The sequence below is a fragment of the Myotis davidii genome, unplaced genomic scaffold (genome assembly GCF_000327345.1).
Source record: "Myotis davidii unplaced genomic scaffold, ASM32734v1 scaffold68, whole genome shotgun sequence".
NCBI lineage: Eukaryota > Metazoa > Chordata > Mammalia > Chiroptera > Vespertilionidae > Myotis > Myotis davidii.
Window position 1 is genome coordinate 2979967 of NW_006300376.1, and position 13681 is coordinate 2993647.

At 45.1% G+C, this 13681-nt stretch overlaps 1 protein-coding gene across 1 annotated transcript in view; it reads right to left on the bottom strand.

The window, feature by feature from the left end:
• Positions 1 to 10687: 10687 nt before the first annotated feature.
• The window catches only part of PRDM1 (PR domain 1), a 22492-nt gene continuing 19498 nt past the window's right edge, over positions 10688 to 13681 (bottom strand). Inside the window, exon 7 of the mRNA XM_015572721.1 lies at positions 10688 to 13681. Coding sequence (XP_015428207.1) covers positions 13136 to 13681 — 546 coding nt within the window. The 3' untranslated portion in view covers positions 10688 to 13135.

Below are 13681 nucleotides of genomic sequence, written 5' to 3' on the forward strand. Positions count from 1 at the left end.
GTAGAGAGGACTTCCTAAGCCTTCCCCCCGATCCCCTACCCGAGGGGAAATTGGTCAAAATAACTTAAGGCTAGGTGAATTACATTTAGTGAATCTTTAATAAACTCTGTAATTTTATAGCTAATACATGACAAAGTGGAGGTTCCAGAGTGTAGTTAAAATTCTATCTCTTGTACTTTGTGGACTAAGGCTCCTAGCCTGAGGTTTAGGGAGAAGTTATCAGACATGTTTTGGGAAGGTTCCAGTCAGAGTTACTAGTTGGGTGACATTAAGCAAGTTACTTAGGAATGGTTACCATTTTGGAGTACTTTCTATACGCTCTGTGTTCAGGTTCTTTTCCTGCATCATCTAATTTATTTGATCTCTCTAGGCCTCTGTTTCCTGGTATATAAAGTAGGGTAACAGAAACTACCTCAAAGGGTATCTGTGAGGATAAAATGAGAAAATGGCTGTGACAGGTTGATATATGGCTAATATGTAGTGTCCCCTCAGGAGTTCGACCGGGAGACTTGGAGTTCGATCGCTCACTATGACATGTGCTGACCACCAGGGGGTGGCACGGAATGAAGAAAGGCCCTGGCTGGCAGCAGGAAGGCCCTGATCAGCCCTGATTGCCGGGCCAGGCCTAACGACCCTACTTGTGCACAAATTTCACGCACTGGGCCTCTAATACAGTATAAGTCATATGGGAGGCATTATTTTCATAATTTTGATTATATTACAGAGGCAGCCAAATCACTACTTAAGGTGGATTTTTACTTTCTGTTTCTTCTATTGGAACAATGCCATTTAAAATGAATACTGCAGTGCAAAAATAGACATGACTCATGAATCATATGTTCTTTGGAACCTTTATCTGTCGCTCTCTTCAATAATCTCATGAAGGAAGTGAACCGAAGAAGGAAAACGTCAAGGTAAGAGTGAGGAAGACAGAAAGTGACTCGAAGAAGTGCCCACCTAATTTCTAGAAAGCTTATCTGCAAAGAGTCTGATCAAATTGTTCAGTGTGTTCTAAAGCATTTGCACCATTGGTGTGTGCCTTGTAATCTAGTCATGTATTTCCCTACTCCTGAATTTCTGCTCTCTTAGAAGTCTCTGAGCAAGAAGTGCGTTCTGGAAGCTTTGTTCTGGGTGCGAGAAAATGGGCTCTTGAAAAACAAGGCCACCTCCTTCTGGGCCTTGAAGCTTGACAGTGTCATTTATGGAGTGACCCAGTCAGGCTGTAAATGACCAGAGACATTCCAGAGTTCATGACTGTTGTGTAAGACAGCACTTGGAGGGTGGCTGCAGGCATGAGGCACCACCCTCCACAGTGACTTGCAGAAGAGCCACGCCCCCTGGAATGTGGCTTCCAGCAAGGAGGGCCCCCACCCCCCCTGTCCTCACACCAGGCGCTGGGGGCGGGAACTGGACGGACTGGAGGGACAACTCTATTTTCAGGGAATGACGAATTGCCTGTGCTCGTTGGTTGAGAGTACTTACCTGCCTGCTGGAGTGACTTGTAGGAGGAAGTGTCGCGGAGCAACCGAATCCAAACAGCCAGCCACCAGAGATGATTGCAACCCAGGCTCCATTAGAAAATTGGAGGTAAAGGGCCTTCTCCTCCCATAGTCCTAGAGTCAGCAGGTTGCTGGAGAGGACATTCCATCCCACTAAGAGAGAGGAGACAAGATGGCAGCTCTAAATTACATGTGCCGTAGGCCAGGAGGCTTGTAAACATCCCAGGGGTTGATTGTTATTTTCATTCCTGACTGGTTCGGTGGTGCAAATAACAAGGCTATAAACTGCTGGAGCCCAGCTGGAGTGCTGAGGACATGCATTTGTCAACCAGATCAGAGCAAGTGATGAATATTCATGGCAGAGTGAATCTGCTCCCCAAACAGGCCGGCTGATGCGTGAACTGGAAACAGGTCTCGGTATGGAAATCAAGGTTATAGGTTTAACCAAAGAAAAGCACTCAGAGTTAGTGGCGTGATCAGGAAATGGCACTACACGGAGGCTGAGGGGGAGAAGGAAGGGGGAGGCGGCAACCAGTGGGCACTGAGCTCAGCTTTGCAAGGTGGAAACACTCTAGAGATCTGTGGCACACGGTGTGCACAGAGTTCATGCTACTGAACAAAGTAGCAAACACCACTTAAAAATGGTCAAGACATGGTAGAGTTTGTTATTGTTTAAATCAGAGTTAAAAAATAAAAGAACAGAAATGTCACTTCAGAGACTGCCTAAAACAGCTCAAACCAAATATGTGACTGCGCCCCCCCACCTCTCTCCGTGTCCTTCTAACCCGTGGGAACAGGCGCTAAGGAGTCAGGTATAAGCTGGTCTCAAGCTACACGGAGGTTAACTGTGGCCACCCCTCGGGCTTCCCAGAAACACAGAGCTCTTGAACTACATGTTCTTTCCTGTGTCTAATGATCTCGTCCCCATCGCCCTGAAACGATCAGGGGCATAAAAAGATACGCATTGCTGCTCTGACGATGGGAGAGTCTGGCCAGGGTGGGTGCCCCGTCTAGGCCAGAGAGGAAACCATAAGGATCTCTCCTCTCCCCTCTCCCACCACCCCCCTGCCAGGCCCCCAACACCTTCTACCCCCACAGGCACCATTGAAAGGGACTTTCCCTCTCTAACCACCAGGGTCTCCAGTGGTGAGCAAAGACAGTGACAAAAGACGTGATGTGGTTTCTGCTCAGCTAGAAGCACAGGAAAAACTTTCAAACACCCCTTAGAAGGGAGAAGCGCCCAACACGGAAGGAAGTCTGTGCACCCTTAGTCTTTTTTTTTCTTTTCTTTTTTCTTGTCTTGCAGAAACATATGCCTCTCTTGAGAAGCCCACAAGTGCCATGGAGGGGGAAGCCGAGCATTTGCTCACTTCCCTCAGGTGAATAAGATTTGGAGCTGAATTTGAGACACTTCTCTCATTTCTCAGTAATACAGCTGGTTTTTAAAGACTTCTTTCTTTCTTCTTTCTTTCTTTCTTTCTTTCTTTCTTTCTTTCTTTCTTTCTTTCCAACCCTCTTAAGGGCATATAATTCTTTAGGCTATATATAGATGAACAATAATATATTATGCGATTACACTAACGTTGGAGGGGAGATTGAAACAGCTGTAACCTATCTAAGATGGGCTGAATGGTTTGCTTCAGATAATGTACGTTTCAGTCTGGAATCCACGTGTAGGTCAAAACTAGAGAAGACAAAAACTACCAATTTGAAGCGATCCATCTATAAATCGTGCAGGGTTTCTGGTGGTTGCAAAAGCTGTATAGCAGGTGGGCTTGCTGAAAGCCTACAGATAATTCCTAGAGGAATCGTGCCTTTTGGGATTACATTGCCTGGGAACAAAAGGGTAGAACAGACTGCTCTTTCTCAACTTTCATCTCTGCCTCCAGGTACTAGTACATTGGTTAACTATATATATGGGCAATATTTAAAACAGAGAACATACCTTCTTTAACTCAGAAGTAACAAAGCTTTATTTAAAAAAAAAGGGTACTTGAAGCAGAAAATATTCCATTTATACGTTTCCTCTTTTTTGTAGAAAACACAGACCCTCCATGCTTTAAAGTGGAATGAACCTAAAGCCACTTTATCTAAAATAGCATCTGAATTTTTGCCGTTGCCCAACGCCTTCTATCTGAGGATCACCGTGCCCTTTAGCTGCAGCTGCCAGGTCTCTGAGGCATGCTCTGACAGGGTGGAGTTATCTCTGTGCCTCAGTTTCCTTTCTGGAACGCTGCTGACCTGTGGCTGGCACAGAGCTACTGGAGTCTGACACCCACGCTTTTGCTAACACACAGAAACAGGCGATGTGGCACTTTGAGGGGGACTGGCCCTCCCCAGAGTGATGGACACCTTCCCGTAAAGGGTCACCTGGAAGCAGCTCGGCGTCAGAGGCCTGACAGGGTGTGGAGTTCTGAGTGGGATAGATTCCAAACAAGGGGCTCTAGTGGCCACAGTTCCCCAAGACTCTGTCTGCTCATGCTTTCTTGAAATGTCTGCAGAACTAGTTAAGAGTCGAGCTCCTGCAGCAAAGACAGTAATGTAATGCTATGAGACGCTGCTGTTTTGGCAAGCCTGCCCGAAGTACAAACATCAGTGGCTGCCATGGGCCCTGCCCAGCTCGGCAATAGCAGCATTGTCTAACCTGCTAATGTAGGAAGCAGAGGCAGGAAGCTGGGCTTTGGTTCCCAGGTCCAGCTGCAGCTCATCGGGTGACTCGGGCATCTGGGCATCTCTCCTGACCTCCCATGCTTTAATATTCCCGTTTCCAGGATGGAGATACTCAAAGCCCAACTACCTACCTCCTTCAAGCAAACACACACACACACACACACACACACACACACACACACACACACACACAAAACAGCTCAAGGAGGAAAGCATATCGCCTTAAACCTTCTACCAGCACGAGGCCAGGTACCTTTTGCAGCAACAGCAAGAGCAGATACCAGGATCTGTTTTGAGGAAAATCTCAGCCCATTAGCCAGATGTACAAAACTACACAGTTGTACCCTGGTTATTAAAAATGAAACAGATTCATTAAAATGGAGCCTCTTTCTTTGATTGTACAGCCAGCTGTACCCATGGGGGCTAGCTGCTTCACGGGTCACTTGGGTCAAATGCTCCCCCGTGGGCCACCTGCCTCCCCGGAGTCTGCCAGAGACAGGGGTGTGCTCAGGGAGTGCGAGCCCTGACCTACAAAGCAGTCCCACGACAGTGACCCCGGGGTCTGGGACCACCCATTCCCCACCGCCTTTCTGTTGAAGCAGACAGACGTTAGCTGAGTGCCAGCAGTGCTGACCCAGAAGTGTGTACCATGCTTGGAATGGGAAGAGGAGCTGCCCTGCCACTTTGGAAATAGCTGTACCATCTGTATGAGCCATTCCTCAGGGCGCGTGACCTGCCTTCTGCTGGGTGCCCGAGCACTTCCGTTCCTCAGGGCTCTTGCTGGAGCCTGGGAGGGCGAGGCCAGGCTGGGAGACCTGATTCACTTCCCAGTGCTCCCAGTGCTTCCTCAAGTCTGCGTGGGGCGGAGGCAGTGCTGCTATGGTTGGCATTTCATTTGCTAGCCCTGCGCCCAGATGTTTTCCCCAGAAGGATATCCCGTCGGGTCTTGGCACAGAAGACCCTGTATCCCTGTGGGAACATACCACCGAGAGGACAGGGAGCACTGAGCATGAAATCACAGCCTCAATTTCAGAAAGAGGCAGGGACAGGCCGAAGATTCAGGCTTCACTAACTCGCAGGCTTCTCCTTCCCTCAGAAGGGTTGCTCGCCTTCCCCTGTCCCTACTTGGTTTGTCTGTGTCCTGTTTGTCCTCCGAGGGTGTCACCGGCCTTGTCAGTGTCAGCAGGTTGGAGAGATGACCAAGTCATGGCTTTTGTGCTCAAGGAGAGGCGGCAAAACGGCCCACATTCCGTTTGTGATGGAGGGTAATCACAATGAAACTGACACTCAAGTAGAAAACGGCGACCGCCCACGGAAGGGCCCTGCACCAGCTGCTGCGCGCAGGTTAAGTGTGGAGTCGCTGCTCAGGTCAGCCTCTGGCCTCCGCGGGCTTGTGATTCAGTAATAACTGGAAGCACAATTGCTTTTTCACTCACTATTTTTTAACGGTTTATTCATAAAGTAATTTTTCACTTTTCACTTATTTTCAGCCCCTTTCATATCTATCTACTCACAGTTTCTGTCTTGGTTTAACCTTTCCCTCTCTCCTCCTCCCTCTCTCTGCTTCATTTTTCTTTATTCTCTTTTTAAAACCTTGAACCGTTAGAACACTATTAAAGCCTCGATTGCTTTGCTAACCAACACGTTTCTTGGGTTCTCGTTCTCTTCTTTAGCTACCAGTCATGTTGTCTCCCTTTTCTTTTTGTGGCAACAAACTTAAATCTCTCCTATAAGCATGCCTTTGCTTAAAAACTTTGAAGAATCCCTCTCCCCTTGAACCCACTAAACTAAACAGCCTAGAATTCATGCAGAAGCCTAGCAGAGGTCTGACTTCAGCACAACCCATTATGTCCATGAAAAGAATCTTGATTCCTTTCAGATGAGCATATTAGTTCCTGGGGAAAGTTCCTGGTCCTCACAAATTAGCAGGACCTTCGTAAGCCCAATCTCTTTTGCCAGAAGAAGCCGAAATATTTCTCTCCATACAAGCCTCCCCCTCATTTCCATTTTCTCTGACATCTCTCTCTGCTTCATCTGTCTAAATCACAATCTGCCATAGCAACCATCAGAGTTCCAAGAACAAACCCAAAGGAAATAAGAGAAAACGATGGGATCTTCGCATCTGAGAGATGTAGTACTTCCCGAAGAGCAGGAAGACAACTTACAGTAGGAATGACTCCTTCATTTTATGGATCAAGAAACAGAGGCCCAGGGAAGTTCCAGGACTTTCTTGAGAGCACACGGGTATCAAGGCTCTGAACCAGGGCTAGAACCAAGTGTCTGCACCCTGGTTCGCTGCTCTTCCCACCACAGGGAGAGCTTATGACCTCAGCTCCCACCTCAGGTCGGGTGTATTTTTAGACTCTGGCCCAGGGAACCATGGAAGGAGTGAAATCACCCCATTAATGATCCTTAGTTGGTTGGTCTCAACAACTCACTATCTGTTACTTGTACTAAAACTTGGAGGCAAAGAAGGGTTACGTGGAAGGGGACCAGTGTTCCCCCTTGCCTGTGTGGATGGGAAACAGCACTCAAGGGAAGCCATGCTGATGGGAGGAGGCAAGGTGGGGAGCACCCCTTCTCTTCCCACAGAGTAACTGCACTGAAAGGCTGCTAGCTCAGAGGTGGCTTTGCAGAATGCCAGATGCCAGGTGAGAGTGGCACCATGCTCCCTTTCGGGATCCTTGGAAAGAACTCAAATGTGGAATAACTTTTATTTTATTTTATTGATTTATATAGAGAGGAAGGTGGGGGAGGGGGAGAAAGAGAGGAGGGAGAGAGAGAGAGAGAGAGAAACACTGATGTGAGAAGCATTAATCAGCTGCTGCCCACAAGAGCCCCAACCTGAGATGGAGCCTGCAAGCTGGGTATGTGCCCTGATCGGGAATTGAACCCATAACCTTTTAGAAATCATTGAATTATAGAACTAGGAAGGGCTTCTCAGAGCATCTGGTACATCTGTGCTTCCAAACAACCTGACTCCTCTCTAAGGCCTCCCAGGAAGGAGACCCTACTCCCTCCCTCCAGGGAAAGGAAAAAGCCCAAAAGATAGGTGTCAGTGTTTGCGGTTTAAACCAAAGTCCTAGGGTTTCCTTTCCTTTCCTTTGCTCTGCCCCTCACCAGCAATGTAGGACAGCTGCTTGCCATCATCCACAGGTGAAACCTCCAGATACCCGAAGATGGGAAGCTTAGTCACAATCCCATGAGAACAACCCCCTCCCGTTAACACCGGGGAGAATTTCTTCCCAAAATCATTCATTGGCACTAACCGATCACCTCCTCTTCCTTTCTGGTTGGGGTGGGAGAAAACCACAAGGTGACTGCATTTGACTTTATGCTAAACTAAAGCTTCTATCTTAAATCCAGGGAGGAGGAAATGTGTGCCTGGCCAACTTGGTTCATTACTTTTAAACCTGGAAGAAGGAGTTAACTAGGAGAGAGTTTGTTAGTTTATAGTATTCTGTGAAACCGGGCATAGAGAGTACTTGCATAAATCAGGTTAAAAATACCTTTTTGAAATCTTGCTAAGATTTTTTTTGCTTAAATTACATTATTAAGGCTGTATGGAGATTAAAATCACTCCTAATTTAAGGAGCAGCACTCAGCAGCACTTTGAGCAAATGGACGTGAGGTTTTGGAGGACTTGAAGCTTGAAAAAGGATGTGGTGGGTGGAAGGCTTACCCCAGGTCTTGAAACATTTCTTGTAGCTGCTATGTACCCATAAGTAGACACTGAAGGGGTAGCCAGAATTCAGAATAATCAGACTTGTTATTAATGGCCAGAAGTTGATAATGGACATGTTGTGGGCAAAGAACTCTATGGTCTCCTAAAGAAAAAAGGTTTTCCGAATTGGCTCAGTAATCACATTCTTTGTAAATTCTTTCTTATTAACTTTTTTAGCTGCCATCCTCTGTGGTTCAACCTTCCTTTCTATTCCAGATCGCCCTAAAGGCCTGGTTTTACCTTATTTTCATTTTCTCTGCTCTGGCCTTTCCCTATTATCTCCTTTAAAAAAAAGTCTAAACACACACACACACACACACACACACACAGAAAATTAGATAAATGAATGGGTCCTAAATTGGTTTCCTAATTCCAAAGGGGGGAGAAATCTAGAAATGTGCCCATAAATTCCCATGCCACCATATATCCATTTATTCTATACCAGAAGCCTGTTGCCGGAAGATTCCTGCAAGAATAGGGCTTCCTGTGGCTGGAGCAAAGCAGAGAAGGGAGCGAAGCCCGCCGAGGCCTCCCTCCCTCCCATCTCCGCTGCCTTGACTCTGCTCCCGTGTCTGCTCTCTCAGCTCCACTCGCATCTCTGCTGCCTCGGCTCCCTCCCTTCTCCACTGCTTCACTCCCTTCTGCAGTGCTTCACTTCCTTCTACACTGTCTTCAGTCTTCACTCTGTGCCTGCATATGCAAATTAACCACCATCTTTGTTAGGTTATTTTGCATAATTGCTCTGATTGGCTGGTGGGTGTAGCGGAGTGACACCAATTTGCATGTTTCTCTTTTATTAGTCTAGATATTCCTTTATAGTGGAGAATTGAATGCATCATTTCTGAACAGAGCTTTTATTTAAAGGAAAGACTCAGAAAATGGTGATTTCTTCAGTCTTGTCCTTGCTCTACAAACAGCTGCATGAAGCCTCGATCCAACTGTGTGGAGGCCGGCAGGGTAGACGTGTGCTCCTAGTGAATGTTAGCTTTTTATGTAATGTTTCATTCAACAGCCAAGTGTTCCCAAGATATATAACTCTCCAGAAAAAAAGACATGCTCTGCCAAGTAAAGAACTATGATTTATGACAGTAACTGTTACACTCTGGGTCTTATTGAGCTTTGTTTTGAAAAATTATTACCACAATGGTTCTGCAGAATTTAGTAGTGCAACCAGCACCATTTGGCACGTTTATGACAATAGGGTTCTGGTTTTCTTAACCCCACAGTTACATGTTGGCAGCATTTCAAGTTCTTGGCACAGATGTTTAAGTGGATATAAAGAAGAAACATTAAAAAAATCAGGCAGTTTCAAGTGTCCACATGTAAGAAGGAGCGTTACTTTCTGAACATGCAGTTGGTGGACATGGAACCATGAACTTGGTAATGGATGACATGGCAAGCACGAAACTACTTGCAAAGAGCTTTTAGATTTTTTCCCATGGAAGGCAGTAACACTTTTCTAGAAGCATCTTCTATTCACATCTCTCAAATGAGATTCGAATTTATTTGTGCCTGAAGATAGGTTAGTTTCTGGAGCATCAATGGACAAGCAAATAGGTCCCTTCACCACCATATGACCCCTGGGGCCACATGGTCACACTGCCATGATCCCTGGGTTTCACACTAACAATGCCTGGCTTCTGGTAAAACAGAAGCTTTCTTGAATTGAATTACACAAGTGGCAATCCTATTTCCCAAGTTGTGAAGAAAAAAAATACCATAGGAGGTAGGGCAGGAAGACCATGCAGAGCACAAAAAGGCCTTATTCTCGGTGGCACCCTCAGTGCTAGCTACTGAAGCGAAAGTGACTGTCACCAATGGGCAAGGTGTTCCTTGACTCAGCTTCCTGGGGACTCCCTGAGGCCCCCCACCCATGAGTGGGCTGGGTCTACACACACACACACACACACCCCACCACCCCATGCCCATCAACAAAGTAAAACAAATAAACAAAAATCCAGTAAAAAGAAACAAAGCTTCCCCCATTTACTGGCTAATGCTTGAAAATTTTCCTTAAGAGAACACTTTTATAGCTCATAATTCAAGAAAAAGCTTACACCATTGAGTTATGAGAGATATAACAGATCAACTCTTCCCGTCACTGCCACGTGCTATCCCTGATGGAGATATGAGGAAATCCTTGCTGGGGGGGCGGGGGGGCAGGAGGGGGGCCAATTCTGGTAAAACAGAAGCTTTCTTGAATTGAATTACACAAGTGGCAATCCTATTTCCCAAGTTGTGAAGAAAAAAAATACCATAGGAGGTAGGGCAGGAAGACCATGCAGAGCACAAAAAGGCCTTATTCTCGGTGGCACCCTCAGTGCTAGCTACTGAAGCGAAAGTGACTGTCACCAATGGGCAAGGTGTTCCTTGACTCAGCTTCCTGGGGACTCCCTGAGGCCCCCCACCCATGAGTGGGCTGGGTCTACACACACACCCCACCACCCCATGCCCATCAACAAAGTAAAACAAATAAACAAAAATCCAGTAAAAACAAACAAAGCTTCCCCCATTTACTGGCTAATGCTTGAAAATTTTCCTTAAGAGAACACTTTTATAGCTCATAATTCAAGAAAAAGCTTACACCATTGAGTTATGAGAGATATAACAGATCAACTCTTCCCGTCACTGCCACGTGCTATCCCTGATGGAGATATGAGGAAATCCTTGCTGGGGGGGCGGGGGGGCAGGAGAGAGACCAATTGTTTCACGTTCAAAATCTGTTCTAGGGCCATGTTTGTAGGGTGGTGAAGATGTCGCTCACTGGCCCCTCACTCAAGACGCTAGACAAGCATTGGTAGAGCATCAACATTTATATTTAATTTACATTTTGACAACTTGCACATAAATAACAATGTAAACCAGTAAGTAAACATAAGATAGTCTGTTGTCCTAGAAAAGTAAAAAGCCAGTAACTTTGGTCAGTTTTGACTTTGAGAGGGAAAAAAATAGAACCACTGCTGATTGTGGGCCCAACATTCACATGTAAGAGGCCGTGGAGGGAAAGTCAGACACTACAGAGAAGCAGGAAGTCTCAGCCACTGCGCAGGTCTTGGTAAAAACTCCCCCATGTAAGCAAGCACAGAAGGGGGAGAGGACAAATGAACGGTTGGGAATAGAAAGCATTTGGTGTCAATGTCAGTATGATGCTTTGGTTTATCTGTAGTAAGGACCAAACCAAGTTTGTCGAATACTGATACATAATAAACTGCCGGTTTCACTCCTTATGGGAACAGATCACTAAGGCTCGTGTGTTTCCCTGGATTATCCTACATTTGTTGTTCTCTTCTGCAAGTTGGCATTAGTTGCCATGAACAAAATGCTGCATATACATATATAAACCGCATTGACAAGTGATACACCAGCAATTTAGGAAGGAGGGAGAGGAAGAGAGAAAAAATTACAATAATAAAGGAGTAATAATGGAATTTTTATTTCCATAATTGGGTATGACCACATAATCATAATGTGGCAAAACAAAAATAAAGCCATCTTAGATTGTCCTTAATAGTAAAAAAGCAATCTCTTTTCCCCTGGTTATGATGCAGTCCCCACCTTTGTACCAAGGTTTTAGGGTCTTTTACAAATAGTGAGGGGTGCCCAAGCTCATCAATATGATTGTGAGGTCATTGAGTGCTAAAGAAAGTCTCAGAAAGGGGTTTTGTTTGTGGTTTTTTTTTTTTTTTTGGTCTTTTCTTGCCCTTAGGAAAAGTAGGTTCTTTACATGGTTTGGCTCACAATTTAAGTGGTTATAAATATATTATATATACATGGTATAGTGGTATAAATAGACTTATAAATATACATCATTCTTTGCTACACCTTGAATGCCGACATGTCATCTTTGGGCTAAGCAGAGTAAGAGATAGAATGGCCTTGTTCGATCTTTCCGGAGCACACTTAGTTTCATCTGGAGTAGCAAATCATTAGATAAGCCATCATTTCCTGCATGACTGGACACACTCAATGAGGTAATTGTTGTTGAACAACTTTGCAATGCCCTTTCATCTTCAATTAAATTAACCATAAAATGTAAAAACACAAATACTGAGGAAAATCGGAGTTTTACAGAAAGAATACAATTGATGTGTTGGGGATAGGAATGCTCATTACCCGCTTTGACCCTAAGACAACGACAATACCCGTTTTTGGTTGTTTTTTTTGTTTTTAAGTGTGGCCTGAGCCCATCTACCTCAAATCCTTCCTGGTGGAGCACCATGTTTGTACAATTTTAATATGACAAATCAAACAAAAACCTAACAACAAAAACATCACCCAAACTCAAGCCCTTAAACCTCACACACACAAAACCATCTGTGCTTTGGAAATGCTTCGCAGTGGTTTTAAACATGGCATTTTGTCTTCTTCACATTTTCAGATAATAAGGTGGGAATGCAAAAGTCATGGGGCCACTCTGAATGGTCACATGACTCTGGGGGTGCGGTGACCCTGCTTTTTGGAGAGGGAGACAGGTTGTCACCTTTCTAGTAACTCTGTGGCTAGGGGGAAAATAAACGCACTATCTACAAAAACATACAAGATTCCCTTTCTTGTTTATTCTACTGGAAGTTATTACCGGGTAATTCTGCACACATACCCCCAAGTTATACAATGCTGTTCAAATGACATGATCCTATGAATTAACACATCAGCTGTCCATTGTTGGCAATACCAAAACCGCATTTTCAAACCATTATTACAGAAGGAGGTTAACTGAAGTCATGTATTTGATTACTAAATCTTAGGTACTTTAACAGATGTGCAGAGATTGTTTAACAAAGAATGGCCACAAGACAAACATATATAACATCTATACTCAAATTACAAGGAATTTTTCCAGTCATTGTAAACGTTTTTTAATTATTGCTTTTTAAATGGTAAATTGTATAATAAATTATGAAGGATTAATATCATTGAAAAAATAATTATGGCTAGGCAATATTCTTAGCAAGGGGAAAGCTATGCAAACATATTCACACAAAATATTCAAAATACACAGGTTCAAATATATATATATATATATGGGGGTAAATAAGTATATATAATATGTATAATATATTGTCTTTGCTCATTTATGCCCTGAGATTTCAGTAACTCTGGAGCTCCTTCTTCAATTCCAGACAGGTGAGGGAGAGCTTTGCGGCCCTGGGTCTATGTACAAGGAATCTGCTACAGGCACCCTGACTTGTTCCACGTCGTAAGTTAAGAAACAAAATAAGACACTTTTTGTTTCCTGAAAATCTTAAGGATCCACTGGTTCGACTGTTTCTTGTTTGACCTTGACAGGTCCCAGAGGTAGTGGGTTGCTGGGAGGCAACTTCATGAGGGACAGGTCTGATGACTTATAGAGGTTACACCCTGAGAGGAGTCCATTCCCCAGGTTTCTTTGCAAAGACACTTTCAGGCCAGTATCTTCTTTCTCTTTCCTGACCACGGCCAGGATTTCCTTCTCCACCACAGAGGAGGTCACATCGATGTTGTCCTCCATGTCCTCGAGCCGGTCGGCATTGTCACTGATGTCAAACTTCTCGATTTCTTCATTGATTCGAGTCAGGTCCTCCAAAGGCAGCCCTGTGGTCGGGGCCAGAGGACAGTTCCCCTTCAGGTGGACCTTGAGGCTGCAGAGATGGATGTAGCTCTTGTGGCAGTGGGCGCACTTGTGGGGCCGCTCCCGGGTGTGTAGGCGCTTGTGGAGTTTCAGGTGCACGAACTGGGTGAACTTGGCGGGGCACACCTTGCATTGGTAAGGTTTCTCTCCGGAGTGGAGTCGCAGGTGGGTCTTGAGATT